The sequence below is a fragment of the Marmota monax genome, unplaced genomic scaffold (assembly GCF_021218885.2).
Source record: "Marmota monax isolate L192 unplaced genomic scaffold, Marmota_monax_Labrador192_F-V1.1 WCK01_AAM20220418_F8-fsc00005, whole genome shotgun sequence".
NCBI lineage: Eukaryota > Metazoa > Chordata > Mammalia > Rodentia > Sciuridae > Marmota > Marmota monax.
Window position 1 is genome coordinate 27,577,615 of NW_026692254.1, and position 25,838 is coordinate 27,603,452.

The 25,838-nt window shown below is 50.2% G+C and overlaps 1 protein-coding gene across 1 annotated transcript; it reads right to left on the reverse strand.

Moving 5' to 3' along the window:
* Nucleotides 1-24,586, reverse strand: Rhcg (Rh family C glycoprotein). Its single transcript, XM_046437205.2, has 11 exons — nucleotides 24,354-24,586; nucleotides 15,284-15,470; nucleotides 13,124-13,274; nucleotides 8,732-8,879; nucleotides 7,856-8,022; nucleotides 5,941-6,078; nucleotides 5,634-5,770; nucleotides 4,955-5,079; nucleotides 4,662-4,735; nucleotides 1,694-1,891; nucleotides 1-430 (listed from the first exon to the last, which is right to left on the reverse strand). The coding sequence occupies exons 1-10, from the start codon at nucleotides 24,538-24,540 to the stop codon at nucleotides 1,718-1,720; spliced, it is 1,488 nt and encodes a 495-aa protein (XP_046293161.1). The 5' UTR covers nucleotides 24,541-24,586; the 3' UTR covers nucleotides 1-430; nucleotides 1,694-1,717.
* Nucleotides 24,587-25,838: the final 1,252 nt, after the last annotated feature.

Consider the following 25,838-nt stretch of genomic DNA (forward strand, 5'->3'; position numbering starts at 1 on the left):
TTCTACAAAGGACATCAACAATATTTATTCATGGAGGCTGCCAGCTACATGACACAAAAGTGCAGGGGACCAAGAGAGCCTGAGAGGTGCTGGCTGATGGGCAAGTAAGGGGTGGAAGAGCCAAGTAGGTAGTATCTGGCAGCTAAATGGCTTCCTGTGAGGGTTCGGGTCCTCTTTGGGCCAGCTTTTCTCAGGAAGTGGCCACCAAGACCCCAGGCAGGGGCAAACCTTCTTCAGTGGGACCTTGGCTTGAAAGCCTACTTGTCTGCAGCTCCTCCTTCTCCTTTCCCAGGTGGAGCCCCTGGGCTGAAGGCAGGGGTGGGAGGAGGGGTCCAGGCCAGGGCAGCAGGTAGGATGCTGCTGCTTGCTCTTGAGTCCCCAGCTAAGGTCAGCACCAGCTCCTTCCAGAGCCCCCGACAGTCTGTGGAGCCTGCAGGGAGAGAGCCAAGGACAACTGGTCACTGCCAGTCCTGCTGTAGCCTCTTGGCACACTTTCTTTTCTGGACAGGATGGACACTAGGAGCAATGGGTCACAGTTTCACTTTTCTTGTTTCTAAGGTAGATTTTTTGGTGTTATTCTCTGGACTCAAATTTGTGGGCTCAAGAGATCCTCCTGCCTCAGCCCCCAGAGTAGCTGGGACTACAAGTGCATGATACCACACCCTGCTGCAAGTTTAACTTGTCCTGAGAACCATGGCATTCTCTCCTTCCATGTCACTCAGCCTTTTTGCACCAGATGCAGCTATTTCTAAGCTCTGGTCTCTAAGGAGTGCAAATCCCTATAAGAATAATAACACTGACCAGGAAAGGAGGAGGGGTCCAGGGCTAGGGCAGCAGGCCTAGCCTGCTGTGTGGCCTTGAAGATCCTGAACCTTTCTTAGTATCATTTTCTATTAAAAAGAGGGAAGTAATTACCCTGCCCCATGGAATTTTCTAGACGATTAGGTATGTGATCCCTGGGCCAGGGCTGCTGTATCCCACAGAGGAGGTAGATGAAAAGAAGGAAGGAGATAGGAAGACTCATGCCTGGAGTTCACCGATGAATAGAGCCAGACTTGTCAGCTCCACTTTTTTTTTTTTAATTTAAATTTAGGAACAGGGTTTCACTAAGTTTCTGAGGCTGGCCTCCAATTTGTGATCCTCCTGCCTCATCCTCCTGAGTCGTGAGGATTACAGCTACGCACAACTCCTGCCCAACTTCAACTTCACTGCTATGGAGGAGGAAACTGAAGCGTGGTTAAAGTGATATGGCTAGAAAGCATAGTCACAAACTGAAAGTGTGCCCCAGGGTTCTTTCCATATATTTTCCCAGTGCAGCCTGCCCACTCCATCTCAGGCAGGAGGAGTGAAAGCTCACATCCTTCCCTCCCTCCCTCCCCCTCTCTCTCTGTACTGTGGATGGAACCCAGGGATGCTCTACCACTGAGCTACATCTCTGGTCCTTTTGATTTTTTAATTTTGAGAAAGAGTCTCAAGTTGCCAAGGCTGGCCTCAAACTTGTGATCTTTCTGCATCAGCCTCCAGAGTGGCTGGGATTACAGGTGGACACCACTGTGCCCAGCACATCCTCATTTCTTCATGCTTGCCTTTTGTTGGTGTCTGATTCTGAGATCTGCTCTCTCCCCGCCCCCAACTCCCCCACTCTGCAGAAAGCCAGCCCAGCATCTCCTATGACAAGCAGAATTCATCTCACCTGCTTCTCCCCTGCCTTGGGAGCTTAGGGTATCAAGGAGGTTGAAGATACCAAGGGTGCCAAGGGTACTGAATGTCCCAAGGGTTCTGAGGATGATAAGGGTGCTGCAGGTACTGAAGGTGACAAGGGTACTGAGGGCGCTGGAGGCTTGAGGGTGGGGTCCTCAGGGAGATAGACAGTGCTCTTCTCTTCATGCATCTGTGGAGAGAGGAAACAACTCAGTGGGACCTCTCCCGGGCAGGGCAAGTGTCCCTGATGTAGTTCAACTAACTGGGTGAGCCAGGAGCGCAAATGGTGGGTGGCGAGCGCCACCGTGTGGTCATTATGAAAATTGCATGCCGCTTTATAACTTGCCCCTGTTTCCTGTGAAGCTTCGTCCAAGGAGGAGACAGGGTCCTTGCGCCACAAAAACAATGGCGAGGCACTCAGGTGAAACACAGATATTAGAGTTGTAGTGGACACTGCCGTCATCACCCATCCTGGAGGGATTCCGGGAGGTTGCGCAGAATCCATTTTTGAGAGATGAGGCACCTTCTAATAGGGCCAAAAAGGGAATGGCGGAAGTGCAAAGGAGACAGGAGGTGGGTCTGGGAGGTGGAATAGGGTTGGGGCAGATCAGGTCTGCCTTGTCCTCAAAAAAGACTGCCTCTCTGTGGTCCTGGGGAATATCCGCCTCACCCCCATCCTCTGGGAAGCCACTTCCCCTCCCAGGTAGACCACCCAGGGACCTCAGGTATTGTCTGATGGCTTTTGCTCCTACTGATACGGGATTTGATTACTCCCAACCAAGGACTACTGAAGGTATACAGCTGAGAGAAGTTGTGAATTTGGGATAAATCCTAAAGATTAAAACAAAATATTTATGGAATTGGGATAACGTTTCTGGTTTTTTTCATTAGCATGCAACCTGTGTGGTTTCCAAGTGTGGCATCTCAAATAGTTTTTGTTCAGAATGAAAATAATTGTGCAGAGAAAAAGGAAAGTGTATTAAAAATGTAATCCAACAGAACAACTCTTATGCTGGAGAGGTAAAGGGACAGAGCAGGATATAAAATTGAATCCCAGCAGCTGAAGAGGCTGAGGCAGGAGGATATCAAGTTCAAAGCCAGCCTCAGCAAGAGAGAGGTGCTGAGCAACTCAGTGAGATCCTGCCTCTAAATAAAACAAAAAAGGGCTGGGGATGTGGCTCAGTGATCGAGTGTACCTGAGTTCAAGAAAAAGAATATAAAATTGAGTGAGTAATATGATCTCAAGAAAAATTATACAGAGAGAAAAAGAGAATGAAAGGAAAGGATATACACCAAAAACATTAGCAGTTTTTTAAATATTTTTTTTTAGTTGTCAATGGACCTTTATTTTACTTATTTTTATGTGATGCTGAGGATTGAACCCAGTGCCTCACATATGCCAGGCAAGTACTCTACCACTGAGCTATGGTCCCAGCCCGCATTTGCAGTTTTGTTTTTGTTTTTGTACTGGAGATTAAACCTACCATGGCTTTCTTTACCACTGAGATACAGCCCCAGCCCTTTTTATTTTTTATTTTATTTTGATACAGGCTCTTGCTAAGTTGCTGAGGCTGGCCTTAAACTTACAATCCTTCTGCCTCGGCCTCCCAAGTTGCTGGGATTACAAGATGTGTGCCATCATGCCTGGCTCCAGGATTTCCTTATTGGGTTTCCTAGCCATTTTGTAATTTAAAAAAATTAAAGAGTTAATTCAAAAGACTTATTAATTACATATACAAAATTATATGAATCGTATAAATCATATTAAAGTTATATGTGGATTATGGTGGATATTAGTTAAAATTACCCTGGAAACTTTTGGTATGGTTTTAAAAACACAGAGCCAAACGAAAGGCAGTGATGTCCCTCCTTCCAGGGTGCAGAGACACAGTCTGGTCCTCACCCTTGTCATGGGGACATGCAGGAGGCATCCTCCACCATCCAATGCAGGTGAGCCACAGCAATAATAATCGGAGGGGAGAGAGCCCTACCTTAAGCCACAGAAAGCCCAAATTATGGTATGTTTTTAAAGAAACTGAGGTCTGCTACATTTCACCATTTACAGCTTTAGAACAATGTACTGACACACTTCTGTATGCTGGAAGTAGTAGCATGTTGTAAAATTCAGATTTTGTACTAGCATCACTTGCAGGCTTGTTCATATGCAGTCCTGGTTCTGCTGAATTAAACTCTCTGGGCAGGTGTATTTTTACCTGGGGAAACTGCAGTTTTACAACGTCTCCGTGGTTATAACAGAGAATGAAATTGGGCATTGCACTTTGATTCTTAATCCAGGCTGGAATTTAGAATCACCCAGCAAGCTTTAAAAATATTCTAATATCCAGGCCCAACCCCCAGACCAATTAAATCTAAGTCTCTGGGCTAAGACTGGACATTGGAATGCTTTGAAAAGCCACGAGTTCTCAGATGTGCTCCCCCCCACCCCCAGTACTGGGGATGGAACCCAAGGTCTTGAACATGCTAGGCAAGGGCTCTGCAGCTGAGCTTACATCCCCAGCCCTGAGATGTGATTTTTTTCTATTAGAATCACCTGGAGGGCTTGTTAAAGCAGAGTTCTGCTTTTGGATTCAGGAGGTCTGGATGGGATGTGAGAATTTGCATTACTAACAAGTTCCTGGTACTGCTGCTGTGAGGTGGGGGTAGGGGCAGACCTCAGAAGTCACTGCCAGAATACAGCTACCTGTGGATGCTCCAGCCACAGCTCTGACCATAGGCTGCTTCTGTGTCCCTTCAGGGAGTGCAAAAAGAGAGGTACACCTACACATGACCCCTCCAAAGCCTGGGGTTCAGAAGGGAAGAGAGAGAAGAGACTTCAAACCACAAGAGAGGCAGTCTCCCAGGTACAGGAGCAGGATGACACAGGTGTGTACCCCAGACCAGAGGATGCAGGGAGGTGGGGGTACAGCTGCCTGGCAAGGGAACAAGTCTATAGGACTCACCTCCCAGTAGACGGCATCCTCAAAGCAATTGTCATCAGCGGCTTGTCCCCAGAATGGTAATCTCAAAATGAGTCCTAAAGAAAGTTGGAGTCACAAGAGGTCAGAAAACACTTACCACCCATCCTAGCCTTTGCTGTCAGCTGGGACCCACATCCCCCCAGTCCCACAGCCAGAAGGGCAGATTTGAGGGAATCCTGGGAGCTCCCAGCTCACCCTGGAACATGCTCTTGGGTCCCCCCACTCAGGAGCCCCACAGGGATGCCACCTTCTCTGACCCAGCTGCTATCACTTACCCAGGATGATGCCGCCCCCAAAGGCCATGGCCAAGGTCAGCAGGAGGCCATATGCCTGGAACTCGCCCTGTGTTTTTGTGGTGGACCAGGCCTTGAAATGGTGAAAGTCAAGGGAATGGACTATGCTGGGCAGAGAGAGAGGGCAGGTCAGGGTCCCACAAAGATGCCAGTTAACCACTTGCTGCTACCCCACAAAAGTGCATGGATACCAAGTCTAGACAAACCCTGTCCCTCAGCCTTCTCATCTACAAAATGGGGGTGCTGTACAAATCAGTCATCTTTCTCTGAGACTTTTTAAAAATTATTTTTGGTATTGGAGATTGAACCCAGGGGTACTTAACCACTGAGCCACACTCCCAGCCCTTTTTTGTATTTTATTTAGAGACAGGGTCTCACTGAGTTGCTCAGGACCTCACTAAGTTGCTGAGGCTGGTTTGAACTTGTGATCCTCCTACCTCAGCCTCCCGAGGTGCTGGGATTATAGGCGTGTGCCACGGCACCTGGCCTCTCTGAGATTCTTATGGAAGGGATGTGGTTGGGGAGAGACCCACAGCACAATGGTCCAGAGTAAGGAAGGAAGGGGAAAAAGAAATGATATTGGACCCCAGAGGGCCCGAAGGAAGGAGGGATGGAGAAGAAAGGAGGGACCCCCACCTCCCCGCACCTCCTCCGCATTTACCCTGGATCTCCATATATGTCAGGCTTGGCATAAACTGCCGTCACAGCACCCACGATGCCACCTATGATTCCGGGGATGCCATGCAGATTGTGAATGCCACAGGTATCCTGGATCCGCAGCCGCGACTCCAGGAATGGCTGAGAGGGGAGGTGGGTGGTATTCAGCAAGGAGGCTGCAGCCGGGGCTGCAGGATTCTGGCGGCCCTCCTATACACAGGGACCCAGGATTCTCCAGCCCTTGGCTCCCTCCCTAGGGACTTCCCCCCAATAACAGGAAAACAGCCCCAGCCCCTGCCTGGGGTCCTCACCATTATATACACAAAACCCAGGGTGGAGAAGAAGCCGCAGATGGAACCAACGATGAGGGAGCCGTAGGGCATGAGCATCATCTCCGCAGCGGTGCCCACGCCCACCCCTCCTGCGAGCGTGGCGTTCTGGATGTGCACCTGGGCAGGGCGGGCAGAGCAGGCAGAGGTTCAGTTCTCTCCCTGGAGCACTGGCGTGAGCTTCCACACTGCACGAGGGTAACACCCATCCAAGAATGGCTCAGAGTCCACCTCAGCAGGCCTGGGCAGCCCTCTGTGTGCTCTGCAAGCATGCCACCCACCCAGCCCAGCAGGCCTGGGCATCTTCTGTGTCCTGTGTGCTGCTGGACATGCCAGTGGGCCTGTCAGTGCACCTGCATGTGCCCTTTCTGTCCATACCATGCCTGTGGGACTACATGTTCCCATCCCATCAGCTGATGCTGAGTGTCAGCCTGCCCCAGGGGCTCTACTGCTTACTGTGGGGACTGGTTCATTCCGTCTCCACAGCAAGCCTTGTAGATGGGTGTGCAGGTGAAGAGATGGAGGTGCAGGCAGGTTAAATAACTTAAAAGCGCAGAGCTGTGAGGGGCAGAAAGATGAGCCTATTCCTTTAGTCTATTCGACATCCCCCCCGCATGTGGCTTTTAGGAGCAACAAATGTGTTCCCTTCGGTGCCTGAGGGCCACCTCTGTGTCTAGTGCAACTAGGGACCATGACTGGGACCCTATGACAGGTCCTCCTGACAGTGCCTCAGTACATAAGTCAAGAAGTGCAGGTCATGATGGGGAGTTGACGTCTCCACTTTTGCTTTTATAGAAAAAAAATCTGCCAACACTCATGAGGTCTGTCCCTCCCACCTCAGTGGTGTGACACGAAGGCTGTGGATGTGACTCAGTGGTAGAGCACTTACCCAGCATGTGCCAGGCCTTGGATTCCATCCCCAGCACCACAAAATCAAAACAACACAAAAAACCACAAAAACCAATGGTGTGTGCCGGGTACAGTGATGCACACCTGTGATCCCAGCTGCTCAGGAGGCTGAGGCAGGAGGATCACAAGTTGGAGGCCAGCCTGGGCAACCTAGCAAGACCCTGTCTCAGAGAGAGAGAGAGAGAGAGAGAGAGAGGGAGGGAGGGAGGGAGGGGCGGGGGGAGGGCTGGGGATGTAACTCAGTGGTAGAGCACTCCTGGATTCAATCCTCAGTACCACAATAAAACCCAAGCAAATGGTATAATAGAAAGGACACTGTGTGCCACCATATCTACTCCATAAACTTCATCAGTAAAGTGAACAAGGGATGCTCCTAAAGTGTGTGGGATGGGGCTGGGAGCAGCTTGAAGAGCCTGAGGGTTAGTGTCTGGACTTGGCCCCAGCAACGTGCAGGAAGACCTGAGGCCGTGCTCAGCCCATGGTGGCTGTTGGTACCCAAACAGCGGGAGGAGACTGAGGAGCAGAAGGAGCCAGCCTGTACTGAGCAGCCCACAAGCAGAACCTCAAGAATCTGTTTCTGCTGGGCGCAGTGGTGCACACCTGTAATCCCAGCTGCTCGGGAGGCTGAGACAGGAGACTTACGAGTCCAAAGTCAGCCTCAGCAATGGTGAGGCACTAAGCAACTCAGTGAGATCCTGTCTCTAAACAAAATACAAAATAGGGCTGGGGATATGGCTCAGGGGTTGAGTGGTTGAGTGCTTCTGAGTTCCATCCCTGGTATCAAAAAAAAAAAAAAAAAAAAAGAATCCTGTCCTGGCTTCTGCCCCACACCAGGGATGTTCTGATCAGTTTCTTCACCTGCGAGATGGAGAGCTCATCCAGATGTTGCCGGCTTCTGGAGGTGTTGGCAGGTCGTGGCCATCAGTGCCCACCAGGCACAGGCAGGCAAGAGGTATCCCTCCCCAACCCCGAGGCCCCCGCTACTCACCATGTCCAGCTTGCCCTTCTTGTTCAGGGCACTGGACATTGCCACGGAGGTGAGCACACTGGCCGCCAGGGAGCAGTAGGTATTGAGAGCAGCTCGGTGCTGGGCGTCCCCATGGTAGGACACGGCTGAGTTGAAGCTGGGCCAGAATATCCACAGGAAGAGGGTGCCTGGGTGGGCCCAGAGAGGACCAGGGTCCAAGGGAGTAGGTGTTAGAACCCCGGCAGAGACCCTGCCCTTCAGTGCTGAAATGCCAAGTGACCTTATGGCCCAGCTGTCCCCCACTTCTATAGCTTTGCTCAAGCCAGGGGCTCCTCCTGGAACGCCCTCCCTGCCTTTCTCACCTGCCTCTCCCACTCAGCCTTCCACAGCTGACCAGGAAGTCAACTGGTCCCCTGTCCCACTCCCCCAGCACCGTGAGGGAGAATCTTCTGTCCACTGTAGGGAGATTATGTGGTGACCCTGCTGCCTCACGCTGCACTGTGAGGACCTCCTGGAGGGCAGGGCTGGTCTCTAAGATACCAGGGAGGCCAGGTCACATGGGTTCTCATGAACAAATGGGCACAGGAGGTAAGAATGCACACCTTGCTCTAGCCCAGGGATGGAGTGGCCAGTTCCTGGTGACCACTACATCTGCCTCAGAGCATTCTAGGGCAAACATGAGGATGAGTGACCGCCTGCTTTCAGCACCATGGGGAAGAGAGATAGACTCCTGGGGTCCTAGAATCCCCTACCGGCAGCCTCCCTCTGCCTCTCCCTGGTATCCCGCAGCGGGACTCAGGAGGGATCATGACAGCCCTGGTCCATCATGGCAGTCTCCACCCGTCAAGGCCACCCTCACCCCTCAGGGCAGCCCTCAGCCACCCTGGCTGCTCTCACCAATCATGGAAAAGAGGTCTGAGTGGTACGCAGAACTCTGCTTCCGCTTGCTCTGCTCGAGATTGCGTCGGTAGAGGATCCAGGTCACCGTGAGCCCAAAGTAGGCACCAAAAGTGTGGATGGTCATGGAGCCCCCCGCATCCTTCACCTGTAGTGCAAGGAGCCCGTCAGGGTCTGGCACCGTCTGATCCTCCCTCCCCAGCATTTCCTACCCTCCCCGACAGGCTCTCAGCTGTCTCTCGACTCCTCAGGCTGCAGGGCACAGCCTGGGGCCCCCACAGACCAATCAGCTGGAGAAGGGGCAGTGGGAACCCCCGAACCCAGCCTGGAGGCCTGTTGGGAAATGCCAGCCATATCCTCACCTAACAAATGGGATGATCCCAGATGGGGAAACCTACACATGGAGAGGAATTTGCTCAGTCACACAGTCACATAGAGAGTTAGAACCCAGGGCAATCCCCTAGTTTGTCACCTACTGCCCTCCTGGGAATTCTCCCCTTCCTTGGGTCTCCAGATTTCGTGTTTCATTTTACACAACTGCTCCAACACCTCCCACCTGGACTGCCATTACCCACTCTTGCATTCTGTCATGGTCCTTGCTCTCTAATCACCAGGCCAACCTCTCACTACCTGCCCCTCTCCATCCCCCTTAGTTGGCACAGGCAGAATCGTCCCCTCCTCGTCTGTCCCTTCCTGCCCCACTTCTGGCTTGACTTCTTCTCAAGTTCCTCATTTGCAAAGTGGGGGAGGTCATAGTGACTTAGCAGGGCTGTTGTCAGAATTAAACTAGACAGCTTGTGAATGACACCTGGCACGGGCCTGGCACTCAACAGGTGCTTGATAGCCGTAGGGACCCTCCCCTCTCTTCAGCCTCCTTCCCACTCAGAACCAGGTTCAGAGGACCAGACCAGGTTCACTCCTCCACTGGAGCTGGTTGGACTGTGTCTCCCCAGTTCATATCTTGGAAACTTCATCCCTAGTGCAGAGGGGACCTTTAAGGGGTGATTAAGTCACAAGGGCTCAGAAGTGGACTAATGTCATTATTGGGGGTATGGGCTTCTTACCTCCAGAGCAGGTTTTTTATAAAAGTGGGTTCATCCTCTTTTTTGGGGGGTGGGGGTACCAGGGATTGAACTCAGGGGCACTTGACCACTCAGCCACATCCCCAGGTCTATTTTGTATTATATTTAGAGACGGGGTCTCACTGAGCTGCTCAGTGCCTTGCTGTTGTTGAGGCTGGCTTTGAACTCGTGATCCTCCTGCCTCAGCCTCCCAAGCAGCTGGGGATTGCACACGTGTGACACTGCGCCCAGCTTGTCCTCTCTTTCTTGTTCTCATCCTCTTTTGCCTTTCTGCCCTCTGTCCTATAGTTGTTATTGGGAAAAAAATCTAAATAAACACTTTAGCTTTGTTTGCTCCTAGTTGATTTCAAAAATCACTAATTTTGGAGGTCACATGGCTGAAGCGATACATAATTAGTTTCCCACTAGCTTTGCTGTAGATAACACCTCTGGTGTGTGGGTTATAGTGATAACAGTTGCCTAGGTTACATTTCAGGGACTTGAAGGCTACTTTTGCTGAAATCGCTGACTCTTCACTCGGGCCTGCAGATGCTCCGTGGGTGACTGGGACGGGATGAGAAGGCGAGTGGTACCTCTGCCTTCATGTTGTCTGTCTCCTTTGCTGCCTTAACCTTTGGGTCAGATTCTACCCGCACTGCATGTAGACATATGGATCATTTGAGAAATGTTGTATCCAGAACTATAATACAGGGGTAACTTGACCTAGACTTGCCTCGTCTCTCCTCTTCCCTTTCAGGGTTAAAGACACCTATCAGCCACCAGGACCAGAAACACCAGACCATGAAAGGGGGAAAAGAGGTGGCACCTGAGTTTCTAGAAGATCTCCACCTATTCCCAGAAAAGACATGAATATTCCTCTGCTTTATTAGCCGCTTACCCTCCCTTTCTCTCCCTCTCCCCCTTATTATTCCTGTCCTATATCTGTAACCCCTGCACCCTCTGGAGTGGAGAAGCTGACTTGTGAGTAAAGCTCCCTCTTCTCCATCCTTTGGTCAGTGAGTAAAGCCTTTTTTTCCTCCTGAACATTCATCTCTTCTTCCTTGGTTTTTCTAAGGGACGGGCCTCCTGACCTGGGTTCTGTAACACTTTTACAAAGCAAGAAGGCTCTCACCAGGTACCAGCCCCTCAACCTTGGACTTCCCTGCCTCCAGAACTCGGAAAAATACATTTCTGTTCATTATAAATTACTCAGCCTCTAATATTTTGTGATGGCAGCATAAAATACACTAAGGCAGATGGGAAACCCAGACAGAGAGGTCAGTGTGTCATCCAAGGCCACAGAACTTGTCGCTGACAGGGCTGAGCTCTTGACTCTCAACTTCGTGAGTGCCTTTACTAGCTCTGTGTCCTTGGATGAGGCCCTTAGCCTCTCTGAGCCTCAGCGTTCTTACCTGTGAAGTGAGGGTAATGATTGTCGTCTTTAAGATGAGAATTTGGGGAGTTAACCCATGTCACACATTCAGAGCAGAATCCAGTAAAGGACACTGCTCCTTACAAGTCAGCAATGATAATTGTATTTAAATTTGTCTCTATGAGATGCTGAAAGATGCTCTAAAAGAATTTCTGCAGCAAAGATTGGGACAGGGTTTTCCGTGTTAAGGAGCATTCCCTGCCTCTTCATTAAGACCCCAAATGCTGCCTTCGCAGCAGCTTCAGATCTCAGAGCTTGGTCCCTGCCGACCCCTCGCCTGGCCTAACTTCCTTCTCCCTGACCCTAGTTTGTCCCCTAGGCCCGTTTATTCTCCTCCTTTATTTCTCTTGAAACATCCTCTTTCTTTTCAGTGCACCAAACCAGTTCCAGTCCCATTATCTTTTTACCAGAGTGACCAGGATGGCCTCTTACTCAGCTCCCTGCCTCCCCTGTTCTTGTCACCAGAGTCAAAGTGACATTTTCATTACATGGGTCCATCTGTGTCATCCCCCTGCTTAGCACCCCCCATGGCTCCCCACTGCCCTCAGGACTCCTGAGCACCGTCTCCAGGGGTCTTCGTGATCCAGGCTCCCCCCGCATCCCTGTCACCTTTCTAAACTCCCTTCTCAGCCAGATTGAGCCACTAGAGTCCCCTCTCTGCCCAACAGGCCCGCTGACTCCAGAGTCCCTTCACTGGACAAATACTCCGTTGAGCACCTGTTGGCACTGGTTAGGGGCTGGGAGAGAGACGGCCCAGACAGAGCAGGTTCTCTGCCCTTGTCAGGAAAGGCCAAGTGCCATGAAGAAAACAGAATGGGAAACATGAGGGACAGTGCCTGGGAGGGGACAAGGGGGGGCGACGCTGTGCAGGGGAATCCTCTGAAGCCTCAGCCTGAGACCTCAGCAATGAGCAGGATAAGGACGGCTCTTCCAGGCGATGGGAGCAGCAAGCACAAAGGCCTCGGGCGGCACCAGCCTGGTGCATCTGGGAAGCAGGCAGGAGGCCACAGCCAGAGCACAGAAGGTGGGGAGAGGGTGGACCAGAAGCTTGGGGAGAAGGGTTGGGGTCAGGACATAGAGGTCTTTAGAACAAGTTAGATATTATTCTAAGAGAAGTTCAAAACCAACACTAGGTTTATATTAGGGGATGGTCCCATATGCAGTATTTAAAAAAATTTTTTTTTAGTTGTTGATAGATTTTCATTTTATTTATTTATATGCAGTGCCTGAGAATTGAACCTAGTGCCTCACACATGCCAGGCAAGTGCACTACCACTGAGCCACAGCCACAGCCCTCCATATGCATTATTAACAGGCCATTTTGGCTGCTGGTGGAGACTGGCTTGATGGGGTGAGTGGAGAAGGGACCCTCTTTCACCCAAAGGCATCAAGGAGGTTCCTGAGAGTCAGAGGTCCATGGTGCCCCTTATCTGGGCCAAGGAATCAGCCAACCCGAGAGGGCAGCATTCTTTCCAGAGTCCATGTGAACAGCAAGTTGTGCAGGACACAACACATGCACCCGTACATGGACACTCCCCTGGGATCATTCCAAACAGATTTGTTCCCTCCATACACTGGTCCTTTTCTTGGCAGAACAATCTGGGGAGGTGGCCTGTAGGCAGGAGTACGTGCAGGAACTCCCCATTACTTCCATCAGAGGGAAGAGAAAGGGGAAAACCCCAACATTCAGAGAACACTGCTCTGCCCAGGTGCTGGGCTGACGTGTTAAGCAGACTATCAGGTCTGCCCAGGACACCCATTACTCCTACTGCAGAGATGAGGAAACTGAAGTTCAGGAGGTTGAGTGACTTGCCAAGCTGGCATGTGTCCCCAGCCCTCCCTTTCTGTATCCTCACCAGTGTCCCCTCTGCCCCCGACCCCAGTCTGAGCCCCGCTCACCTCCAGCAGGTTGAGGAGAATGAACTCATTCACTGTGAAGAGGGTCACTTGGAAGAAGGTCATGATGAGCAACTGGACAGGGCTGACTTTGCCCAGAACTGCCCCAAAAGCCACGCAGACAGAGGCCACGCAGAAGTCAGCATTGATGAGGCTGCGGAGAGACAGGCCAAGAGGGGCTGGGGCGAGAGCACCAAGCAACTCTCTAAGCCCGGGGCTTGAGTCTGGACTTGGGTCACCTGTGGATTTGGGTTTGTGGCTTAACTCGAGCCTTAGTTTCCCCACCTGTGGGTAATGGGAACGTAACATTTCAGGCTGCACAGGCAAAGTGCCAGGAGCAGAGTGGCACCCACAAGATGCCACGCCCTGCCCTGCAGCCCACACTCTTTGCAAACAGTTTGTGTTGAGGGCACCCAAGTGGTCTGGCTGCTGGTGTCGAGTGGAGCCTTATTTGGGGCCCTGTACTGCTTCTGTCTTCCAGCTGTCCTTCCAGAATGTCCTTTCACTGCCTCCTTTTTCCCTGATTACTCCAGCCAAAATGGCCTCTGCTCCAGACCTTCAGCCTCATCCTGTGCATACCTGCCCCACTGGCTATCAGGGCCTTGCTGGGACTTGAGCTACTGAAGCCTTCCCTTTATCTTACCTGCCAGAGAGGCTGGGGGGAGGGGCTGGGGGGGAGAGACACACACACTGACTAACTATCCTTCAGGAAGGAGGGGTCTTGATGGGACTGGGAGGAAGGAAGTGGCAGGAAGATGCCCAGAGAAAACGGAGATAAAGAAGCAGGCATATAGGCACTCTCAAATCTGGGCCCAGTAGAGGACTGATAGAGAGGTGGACAACCAGGAGGACACTGTATGGCCACAGCAGATCCTGGTTCCATCCATATGCCCATTTTGCCTGACTGGGGCCTCCTATCCCCTGACAGCAGCAAAGATGTTCTGGATTCCAAAGCACACCCTTGATGTGGCTCTTGGCACTCTGAGAAACAGGGTCTTGCTAAAAGTTGCCCTCGCTGGCCTTGAACTTGTGATCCTCCTGCCTCAGCCTCACGAGTCACTGAGATTATAAGTGTGCACCACCACACTCTTTCCCAAAGGCTCTTGATTCTGTCCCAGGCAGCATAAATTGCTGCCATGGGATAAAGTTTGATGAAGGAATCTGACCATTCAGTGAGAGGCCTGCTTTGCCCACTGACTTTTGGCAAGTTAAAATTTAAATTTATTTAAATTTTTAGTTAAATAAAAATTTAAATTTTTAGTTAAATAAAATTTTTAGTTAAATAAAAATTTATTTTATATCCTGTGTTTGGTGTTGTGGGTAGGTGGAGGCTCGGAGGAGGGCACCTCAGAACAGAGGAGACTGAGTTACTTGGTGTGGAGGGTCTAGTGATACTCATCAAACAGAAAGTTATCAGAGAAAGGTCATTGAGAAGAATGGAGGTGCAACTTGAGGACAGGGCCACCCACTTTTGGAGGCTGAAGCAGGAAAGTTTCAAGCCTGTCTCACAGCTCTTTCTAATACCTGCTCCCTGCGGGAGGGAGTAGGGGCATTGCTGGCAGAGAATCCTCAAGTTGCTGTACTCCTTATTTCCTTGTTCAGCAAGGGACCTTCTGAGGCTGGCTTAGGCCTCCGGCTCCCCGACCTGGGTTCCAGGGGCTGTGTTTTCTCAGGTCACAGGGCTGGATAATTTTGACATGCTAGGGTGGAGGGTCTGGGGCTTTTGTCCCTACAGCCTCTGTCTTGGAGGAGGAACCTTTCCTCATCACCTGAACACCATTGGAAGTCCACCCTGAAATCACTGAAGCAGAATGCACAGGTGGGCACGCGGGCGTGTGTGTGTGTGTGTGTGTGTGTGTGTCCGGCCGTCTGTCTGTCCATTGCAGGCCCAAACTGATCTGGAGAAGAAGCCCCTTACAGCCCCAGGCCGCCAACCAGCCCCACCCCACCGTTCAGGCCCTGCCCCCACCACCCTTACCCCTCCCCCCTTACCTCTCCCCCCTCCACCGCGCCCTGCCTCACCTGTGGGCCCCACACCCACTACCCCGCCCGTCCGCCTCTCCCTCACCCACGTCCTGCGTCGCCTACCGGCTCCCCCCACCCCACCGCACCAGTCCCACTGCCCTGCCCGACGGTCACACCCGCTGGCCGCCCTGCTCTCACTTCTCGATGCCCAGGAGAATGTAGCCGCCTTCAAAGTGGTGGAGCCAGCCCTGCAGGAGCAGCGCCCACTGGATGCCGAAGGCCGCCAGCAGGAAGTTGAAGCCCACGGCGCTGAACCCGTAGCGCTGCAGGAAGGTCATGAGGAAGCCGAAGCCCACGAAGACCATCGTGTGCACGTCCTGGAAGCCTGCAGGGAGAGCGCAGCCACAGCCTTGGGTCTGGCCCAGGAGAAACCTCCCAGGATCTCTTCGTTTAACCCTCCAAGCCCTATCCCCTCCATGTGAGCATCCTAACCCTGGGCTGGGCATAGTAAGGAGTGGCTCCTCTGCTAGAAGAACTGTCACCACCCCCAACTGGTCATTAGCGTCTTCGGAATGGACTGATCTTGGGGGATCCGGGATGGGACCCTGGCTTAGACCACTGGGTTATAACATCAAGAGATGCCCTAGAGCTTCCCTTGGGAATTATAGCTTCCTGGTTCCACACTCCAATCCCAATGGCTCTGCCCCAGGATGGGGGTGGGCAGCTGGGCATTTGAATTTAGGGCCAGACCATGAGTCACACCCAGGGTCTAAGGTCCAGAGTGCAGACCATCTGGGGTCCTTATGCCTCGCCCTCTCCACCAAAACCCTTTTCCTTTACTATGGGAAATCAATGCTCATCTGGCCAGACAGTGACTTGACAGGCCAAGCACATGATTGGACATAACTGGGCACATTCCCATGTCCCACCACCTCTTGCAGCAAGTAAACTTCCCCACCTCATTGACACTTGAATTTGGACCCCCAGATCATACATCTCCTAGATGGATGACTCTTGGGGAATGTACTAAACACACTGGGACTCAGCACCTTCTGTAATGCTGGCTTCAGGGATGTTGCAGGTATTAAATGCAGATGTGTATGTAAAGTGCCAAGCCATGTCTACCCTGTAACAAGGACAGGTGTTATTGTTACTACTTCTGAGTTCTGACCTGATTCTACCAATTCACAATGTTGGCTTGGAAAGCCACTCCCCCTTTTGAGCTTTTCAGTTTTATCTCAATGATAAAACTGAAGAGATAAGTTTGAATGATCTGAACCATCCTTCCAGTCCTGATATCACTTCTAGACTCCAAGAAGCTTTGAGAAGCAAAGAATTACAGCAGTATAAGACACTAAAAGGAACTGCAAGGGTCATAGAACACAGGGGCCAGGTTGGAGGGCTCCCACCAACCAAATCTGGGACAGTTTGAGAATCAAAATAATTATGTGCCATAATGAATTAAAGCTATTTAAATATAGGAATTCATGAGTTCATAATGATAATAAATAGGTAAACAAATAGATGAGGTGGCAATGGGACTCTTGCTTACAGCAGAATGCTGGGACTCCACCGTAAAAGGTGGGGAGAGTGCTGGAGTTGGAAAATCATTTTCACTGTAAAGATTTGATCAGTGGATGCTAAATGCAGGGGGAAATTTTGATGAGGAGCAGGACATTTTCACGGTCTTAAAGATTCTCTCTTATAGACTGCTTATTAGTTGCGAGGGAGGGAGAAAAACAACCATAGTAACTACACAGGTGGAGAAATGAGACTATATTCTTCACTGGGTGATCAAACTTAACATGACCAATAAGGGACAGATGGACATTTTGTGCCTCCAGATGTGATACCTGGAAATACATATTGCCTCATATCACCTGTATGTATCCCAGCTGGGACTGCATAAATCCCAGTCTAATCACAAGAAAATATTAGTCAAACACAGAACAAAGAACCTGTTGTATTCTTGAAAGATATCAATGTCAACCATCATGTACATCCGTAAGAATGGGATCCTAACTAGAATAAGATATATTCCATGCTTGTATAATTATATCAAGATGGATTCTGTTGTCATGTATAACTAAAAAGAACCAATAAATAAAAAAGATGAATTTATGTAAAAAATCAACATCATACAAATCGAAGAAAGGGCCTTTAAAAAGTTCCAGATTAAAAGTTGTGTCAAAGCTGGGCACAATGAAGCATGCCTGTAATCCCAGCAGCTCAGGAGGCTGAGATAGGAGAATTGTGAGTTCAAAGCCAGCCTCAGCAGCTTAGTGAGGCCCTAAGCAACTTAGACCCTGTCTCGAATAAAAATAAATAAATGTAAAAGCAGGAGTTGGGAATATGGCTCAGTGATTAAGTACTTCTGGGTGCAGTCTCTGGCACACACACAAAGACATACTAACTAAATATAATATCTAACTCTATACACTGGATCCTGTATTTGGCTAGAGGGGATGTAGGGGAGAGCTACAAACATCATTATTGGTCAACTTAGAAAATCAGATATAAACAGTGAATTAAGGTAATGCATCAATATGAATTTGTGAAATTGAGTGCTGTGGCTATGGAAGAGAATGCCTACATTACTAGGAAATTATATAGAGAGTATTTAAGGGTAGTGGATTCTAATTCATGTAACTGACCCTCAAATGGTTTGGGTAGAGGACAGTATTGTGAGTGTGTGTGTGTGTGTGTGTGTGTGTGAGCATGCTTGTGTGTCTGTCTAGTTGAGGAGAAAGAAAACGAAGAAACATTAAAGAATACATAGTGGGCTGGGGTTGTGGCTCCGTGGTAGAGTGCTCGCCTAGCATGTGCAAGGCCCTGGGTTTGATCCTCAGCACCACATATAAATAGAGGAATTGTGTGCAACTACAACTAAAAAAATAAATAAATACTAAAAAAGAAAAAGAATACATAGTAGCTGGGTGCAGCCGCCCTCCCCTGTAATCCCAGCAATTTACATTGCTGGGATTGAGGCAGGAGGATTGAAAGTTGAGGCCAGCCTCTGCAATTTAGTGAGACTCTGTCCCAAAACAGAAAATAAAAAGGATTTGGGTTGTGGCTCTGTGGTAGAGCACCCCTGGGTTTAATCTCCAGTACCCAAACAAAACAAAACAAAAAAACAGAAAACCATCTAGTATACTGTTTCTTCTACTACTTCTGTTTTAGTAACTTTTGTAAATTTGAAATCATTTCCAAATAAAAAGTTTAAAAAAGAAAAGGGAACTTTTCAGGGGCCTGCCAGGCCACTGCCTCCTCCCCGCTTTCCCCATTCCTCCCTTCCTCCTGAGCCCCAGCTGCTCTGGCCCCACCTGCTCCTCAGTCCCACTCCAGGGTCTTCACCTGTGGGGGTCCATTCACCTGGGATGGCTTTGCCCTCAGAGCGGCTAACAAACTTCTCCTCCTATGGATCTCAGCAGACTGTGCCGTCATCAGAGAGGCCTTCCTCATTACCCAGTTTCAAGTGGGTTCTCTCCCTTGTGGCAGCCTCTTTTCTCTCATAGTTCTTAGCACAATTTGAAATTATAGGTTGGTTTGTTTTTCTAGCCCATTAGACTAGGAAACTCCAAGAAGGTGGGACCATGCCTATTCCTGGTGGTATATTCCCAGCCCCTGTGAGTGCACCCAGGGAGACTCTCAATGAACATCCACAAGTGACTGAAGAGCTTTTGTCTCAGCAGCACCCAGCTCTCCCAGCAGTGCAGGAGTTAGGAAGCCCAAGGGGGAGTTTCCAGTCCAGTATCTCCCACCCACAGAGTTGATATGTTCTGGTGGCCACTGAAACCTGATTAAGGTAGTTGGGGGCAATGCTTGTATTATAGCCACCTTGACCTTGTCTGCCCCATCTGTCCTCATCCATCTCCCCTCCAGGCTTCCTTGAGGCCCATGTCATGTCCACAGACCCCTTGGCTAGTAGTCACGTAGAGGAAGCATAGGGGACCTGGAAAAATGAAGGGCAGGGATACAAGCTGATGTGGGGGAGCCATGGGCCCCCATCCCCGCCTCGCATGATGCTCTGAACTTCTCTTAGAGTTTGGCTTCTGTGCCAAGTTGACGCGAACAAACACCTTAGCTTAGGTTTCTCAATGTGTGCAGCTGATTTCATGCATTATCATGTTTCATGGTTTATTGTGTTTCCAACGGCCGTGGAGGAGGCTGAGCTGATGTACATGAGGCACCATAAAAGGTATTGTGGTTATTCTGGGAAGAACTGATGGGTGACAGACTGAAGAGAGCTGTGAAGGAGAGGGAGGTGATGCATTCAAATGACAACTCCAGAAGCATGGAGGGGAGCTGAATGGCAGGGTGGCAGGTGGCAGGATGGCAAGGCTGTTGACAAACACAAGGAAGTAGGAGGGAAGAAATGGTGTGGTGGGAGGGAGGTTCTGGGTCCTGTGTGCTGGCCATGGTGAAGCAGACATGATCAACAGGGATGAGGAAGGGGGTGAGAGGGCCCCAGGCAGCTTGGGAGAGACAGCGCCTGGCTCCGGGAGGCAGAAGCTGTGGGCCAAGACTGGACAGGCCTGAGAACAGAGCTGGGAACCAAAAAGTGGGAATACAGAGAGGGAAAGACCCAGGTGGAAGAAGGACTGCTGTGAAGCTAGTAGGCATGGCGGGGACAGGCGCTGGCAGGGAGGAGGGACCCCGGTGTTTATTCACAGAAGATGGAGCCTTTTAAGGAGAGGGTGCTGATTGCCTGGTAGCACAGAGGAGCCATGTAGGCGGAGGCAGGGCTGAAGAGTGTCAAATGGGCATCTGCAGTGCTGGGGTCACCTTCCGTCTCTCAGTGGCCCCAGAGCAGGAGCAGGTGGTCCTCACCTCCCCATCCTTCCTCTCTGCCTGTTCCCCTCTCACCAATTCTCTGTCCCTCTCCCTGCTCCCTGGGTTCCCTGCCTCTCCGTGACCCTCTTTTGGGTAATCCCTGTTTCTTTCCTCTCCCCAGTACACAGATACCAGCTTCCTGCTCCCCGGGCATGAACCTTTGTCTTTTTCTCCCAACCTGGTTCTGATATAGCACTGAAATGTATCAGTCATTGATTTCTGTTTTATGAGGTTCAGGGTTACCTAAAATGAAGTAAATAGTAATGATGTGTATGACTTCAGCAAAGGACATAACCTCTCTGGTTCAGTTTCTCTACTGGTAAAAATGGGGGATAAGCCAGACATGGTGGTACACGCCTGTAATCCCAGAGACTTGGGAGGCAGAGGAAGGAGGATTTCGAGTTCAAAGCCAGCCTCAGCAAAAGTGAGGTGATAAGCAATTCAGTGAGACCCTGTCTCTAAATAATATACAAAATGGGGATGTGGCTCAGTGGTCAAGTGCCCCTGAGTAGTTCAATCCCTGGTACCAAAAAAAAAAAAGAAAGAAAGAAAATGGGAAAATGGATGGGAGATAATGACAGTGCTCAAATAGCACTTGGCCCAGAGGTTCTGAGGCACACATTTAATGAGAGAACCCAATTCAAGGCCTGGCACTGGCCTGGTTCTTTGGTGATTGCTCAATCATATGAATTGTTATTTTTTTTTCCTTTTCTCTTTCAAGACTGACCAGATGTTTTGCATCTGGCTGGCTACTTGCTGAGGGCCAGTGTATGTCGACCTTCAGGCTCCCTCCTCAGGCTGTCCTGCCAAAAACTGCTTCCTGCACCTGGAGGTCCCTGATGGGTGGAGCGGGCACTGCTCGCATCAGCCACAAGAGCTGCCACCAGGGGGCGCATGGTGAGCACGCAGATGTTCTCTCCCTTCTCGCAGCCACACAAGCTACTCGCCTCCTCAGCGTTCACTCCTTTTTTCTTCATAGAGGAGTCCCTCACCAAGCTTGTTCTCATCGAATCAACCTCTTGGCAGACATTTCCTTCAGCCACTCAGGCTGAGGTCACTGGCCCTAATGGAAGCTTCAAGATCAGCAGTGGATACTGCACCACAGGCCTCCAAGGCCACAGCAAGGGCAGGTCCCCAGCTAGTTCTGTGCCAGCTTCTTGCTGAGGGATTCATACCCTAGCTCAGACAGCTGGAGCCAGACTCTGCTGGGAACCAGAGATGCCCAACAGGCTCGCTAATTCCCTTTGCAGGAATGAGGTCCATGCAGGTGCTGATGGCCTGGAGCCAAGACCTGCGAAGGTTCCACAAGGGCCTGCCTTCACCCCACACCCTCAGAAGTTATCTAAGCTGCCCAAGAACTGAGGCCTGGGGTTCCATCTGAGCAAGGAACCCTCTAGCTTCTCACCATAGCCATCGTGACTTGGGGCCCTGGAGAGGGGAAAGGTAAGACTAGAGTGGGAGAGTGAACCAGAAGTGTGGGCTCAGGTAACAGGGCCACTGCCCTGGCTCCTGGTTTCCTTGCTCAATTAGTTTTGCAAGACACTTCTCTCTGACTTTAGTTTCCTCATCTATAAAACAGGAGTCCCAATAGTGCCTTCCTCATGGTGTGGTCACACCAGTTAAAGGAGGGAATGTATGTGCAGTTGGAGGGACCGCCATTGAAGTACTTCCTGCCCTTGCCAAAGCACCTTGAGGCCAAGGTTCCCTCACTACGTACCTCCCCTATGTCCTTCTGCTCTGATGGCCAAGTGCTCCCCTGCACTCACAAAGGAAATTCAGGAACCCCATTCATGAACAGGGATCTCTCTACCCTTGACAACTTCCCCACCCCTCTAACAAACCCTATTCTTGTTTTGGAGCACCCACTTTTGGGCTGCTGTGCCTCTACCTCTTCACCATGTACTACTTCCCAGGAAACTGTCACAGACCTGTCTGCCCAGAGCATAGGCCACACTGAGGGTGTTGGGGTCTACCTCTCTGCTTCCAATAAGTCTGGGAATCCTCTGGGGTCAGAGACCCAGAATATCGTACTTGTTTGTTCAGAGTGATTGTAAGCCCTAATTTTCTGGGACAGTCATGGCTTATGCCTTGGTCCTGTTATTCACAACTAGCATCTTTCCCTTTGCTCACAGAAGTCTCTTTCTTTGGATGATATATTACTTGATCACCCTAGAGAAAAGTGCTTATTGAATGAATAAATGAAGGTGGAGCATAAAAGGCAAGTAGGTGGGTGTGGAGGGAAAGGTACAGGAGCTGGGGAGATGTGAGAACTGCACCCCTGCTTCCAGAAAGGGGTGAGTTGCTGAAGCACCATTGTAAGATCTCAAGGCCCTCCACTTACCTGGGCATGTAAAGGACCTCAAATGCCCAGGGGAGCCAGGTGTATTGGCACACACCTATAATCCCAGTGATTATAGGGTGAGACAGGAGGACCACAAGTTCAAAGCCATCCTCCCAAACTTAGCAAGACCCTGGACAACCTAGCAAGACCCTGTTTAAAAAAAGAAGAAAGGAAAAAAGAAAAAAAGGTGGGGGGCTGGGAATGTAGCACCATAAATAGCCACTGGATGCAATCATCAGTACCAGAAAAAAAAAATGCCCATGGAAGGGAAGCCTTGCCCTTACTACTTTCCTGGGGGCCCAGTTCTGGGGCAAAAAAAAGGCAAGCAACAGCTCCCTTTACCTATTTAACCTGTTAAATAGGTAAAGGGAGCTTTAAGCTTGTCTGTCTCACCATTTGCCTGGTTGTAACCCACCAGGGAGAGGAACGGTGGGCAATGTGAAGAGTGAATTTGGAGCCTCAGTTCCAAGCCCACACTTGTCAAGATACGTTTTAAAACACAGCTCTAGCTGGGTGCTGTGGTTCACACCTGAAAACCCAATGACTTGGGAGCTAAGGCAGAAGAATTCCAAGTTCCAGGCCATCCTGGATAACTGAGTGAGACCTTGTCTCAAAACAAACAAACAAAAAAAGAGTCTGGGAGTGTGGTTTAGAGGTAAAGCACCGTTGGGTTCAACCACAGTACCATAAATGAATGAATGAATAAATAAAACATCCTCCTTAGTGCAGTCCAGTAGCTGTGGTCTCACCAGCAGGGGGCACACCTTTTTCAGTCACCCCCGTTCTTTCAGGTACCATATATCTATATGACTGTAGCCCACAATAGTCCTAACTTTTTGGCAGCCACTTAATACAGTTGGTTTCCACTGATCCTGGAACCACCCCAAATGCAATCTTTTTTTCACTTAGGCTGCCATTCTGAATGTAAGCAGTTGTTTTTTGGACCTATGTGAAACATTATCTTTGGAGGTAGCTAATCCTCCATGTACAAGCCATGGAGGGAAGGAATACTGGTTGATATAAGTGCCTGTTGGAGATGAACTTCAGGGTCTCTTCCAAAACTAACAGTTCCATGACCATGTGAGCACCCACAGTTATAAGAATTGTCATTGTCTGCTGGTAGATGGAGTAGAAAATCAGAAAACACTAGAGCATGGAAAGAGTCTGGGCTTGGAGGCTGGAGGCTGGGCTGTCCAGAGTGACCTTGGGCCAGTTCTGCTACCTCCTAGCAGCCTAAGTTCCAAGGATATCTGTGTTTGGTGCTCTTCTAGTGATTGTGCCATTACAAAGTGGGAATTACCTATGTACCTAGCATTGTGCCAGAGCTGTCTCACACCAGCATTATTCCACCGTGAGAGGTAGGTCTTATATTACCATCCCCATTCAACAGACCAGGAACTAAGGTTCAGCAAGGTTGTCATTTGCCTAAAACTGGTAGCAGCACAGTCATGACGCAAGGAGGTCTGTGATTCCAGAGTCATTCTTTTAACCACAGAATCAAGGACACAGAAAATTCAGGGGGTGCTGGTTGATCTTCTCCAAACCCCAAAATGATGGGTATCATGACCTCCTGTTCCAATACCACCACTGGTCCCACTCACCTGTCCTCCCAGCAGGACTGACGGGCCATCCCTTTGGCCCTTGACATTGGACCTACCCTATATTTGTACAGCTGGATATGGGAGCCAGGTCACTCACAGGTTGATGACTGAAATGGGACTCTGGGCTTTTGAGGACATGGAGCAGGGCTCTTGGACAGGGATGCTGGGGGCCTTTCATGGCTGGCGGGGTGGCCAAATAAAAAATTCTCTTCCCAGGTGAGTGTTCCCTGCTAGTTTTTGACAAGGAAAAGGAGCGTGTTCACATCTGAACATTTCTCCAGAGTGATCCTCAGTGGTCCTCGATTGCCCTGGTGGGGAGCCTGCCGCGGGGCGGGGGGCGGGGGGCGGTGCTGTGGGGCAGCATCTCCCCCTGGGTGTCCCTATCCACCTGTCGTTCGCAGGCAGGCTGCGGAGGTGCAGCCAGGCAGGCCCTCAGCCAGGTAGGCACCGCCTGCAGAGGCCGCAGGTGGGCCCTGCGAAGGGTGGGACTTACTCGGGTAGCGATAGTAGAATTCGTTTTCAAGGTCGCTGGAGAAGTTCCTACGCTTCTTCTCCACCCACCACTGGGCATGGGCCTCGGGGTCGTAGCGCACAAACACGCCGAACAGAACTATCATGGCCACCTGCAGGAACAGGCAGGTGAGCGGCAGCTTCCAGCGGAGGTTGGTGTTCCGGGCCATGCTGCAGGATGCGACGGCGAGCAGCGGGCGGTTAGCAGGCTCCGGGGCTGCGAGCTTATAGGGCTCGGAGGGGCGGGGCGGCTGCTGGGGGCGCGGAACAGCTGACCCGGAGCCACCCGCGCGCAGCCCAACCGGCGAGCGGACCCACGGGGCCCAGCCCCAGGCCAGGCGCCCCGAGGCTCCCTGCGGTGGGCTGGGGCAGAAGGGGCAGCGGGCAGGGATCAGGGCGACCCAACTTCTGTGGATCCTACTGATACCTTCTCTTTTCCCTTTTGTCCCAAGGAACAGAGAAAGAAGGGGGAGGTGTCTTTGGTCTCCCACGGAGATCAGAATGAAGGAATTCCCACACATGAACCCTCCTCTTGCTCCTTTCTTTCCAAAATTACAAAATCCATAGAGGATACTTGAATGAAATATGAGGAAAATCTGAAAAAGTGTCAGGCCAGAGAAACCTTGGGAGACAGGACAACTCCATGTTATGTGGCACTCTAGATTGGCACGTGGAATAGAAAAAGGGATGTTAATGGAAAGATGTAAAATCCAGATAAAGTTGGGAGTTTATTTCACAATCATGCACCTGCGTTCCTTTCTTAGTTGGGACTAATGTACCACGGTTATGTAAGATGTTAACGATAGGGCAGTGGGTAAAGTATGTACTAGAAATCTGTATCGTCCATGCAACTTTTCTGTAAATCTTAAATGATTCCAAAAATTTTTAAAAGGTGCTAATAAAAAAATATAAAAAGGTTTAGGAGTTTTTCACAAGTTCATTGATCTATGATCAGGAATTATGATTGGCCAATATGTAGGATCTTCACATGAATTAACCATAAACTTAAGTTAAATCTATGCCTCACCTGTATTTTGTCAAAATAAATTTTGATCTCCTAACTTTTCTTGTAGAGATTTTGGCAAATACAGAAAAAAGTACACAAAGAAGAAAGTTAAAAAAAAAAAAAAAAAAAAAAAAACCTGTAATCCCACTATCCAGAAGCAACACTGATATTTTGATCTGTATTCATTAAGTTTTTCTAGAACTTATTAGAGAAGGGTTGGGGAGAAGTGGGAGAGTAGTGCTTCATTTTATAATACCAATTTACAGCCTGTGTTATTCATTAATTGTGTTTTCTTTTTGTGGTACTAGGGATTGAACACAAGGGTACCCTACAACTGAGTTACATCCCAGCCCTTTTTATTTTGAGATAGGATCTCACCCAGTTGCTCAGGCTGGCCTCCAATTTGAAATCCTCCTGCTTCAGCCTCCCAACAGTATGCCTGGGATTACGCTGTCATGCCCT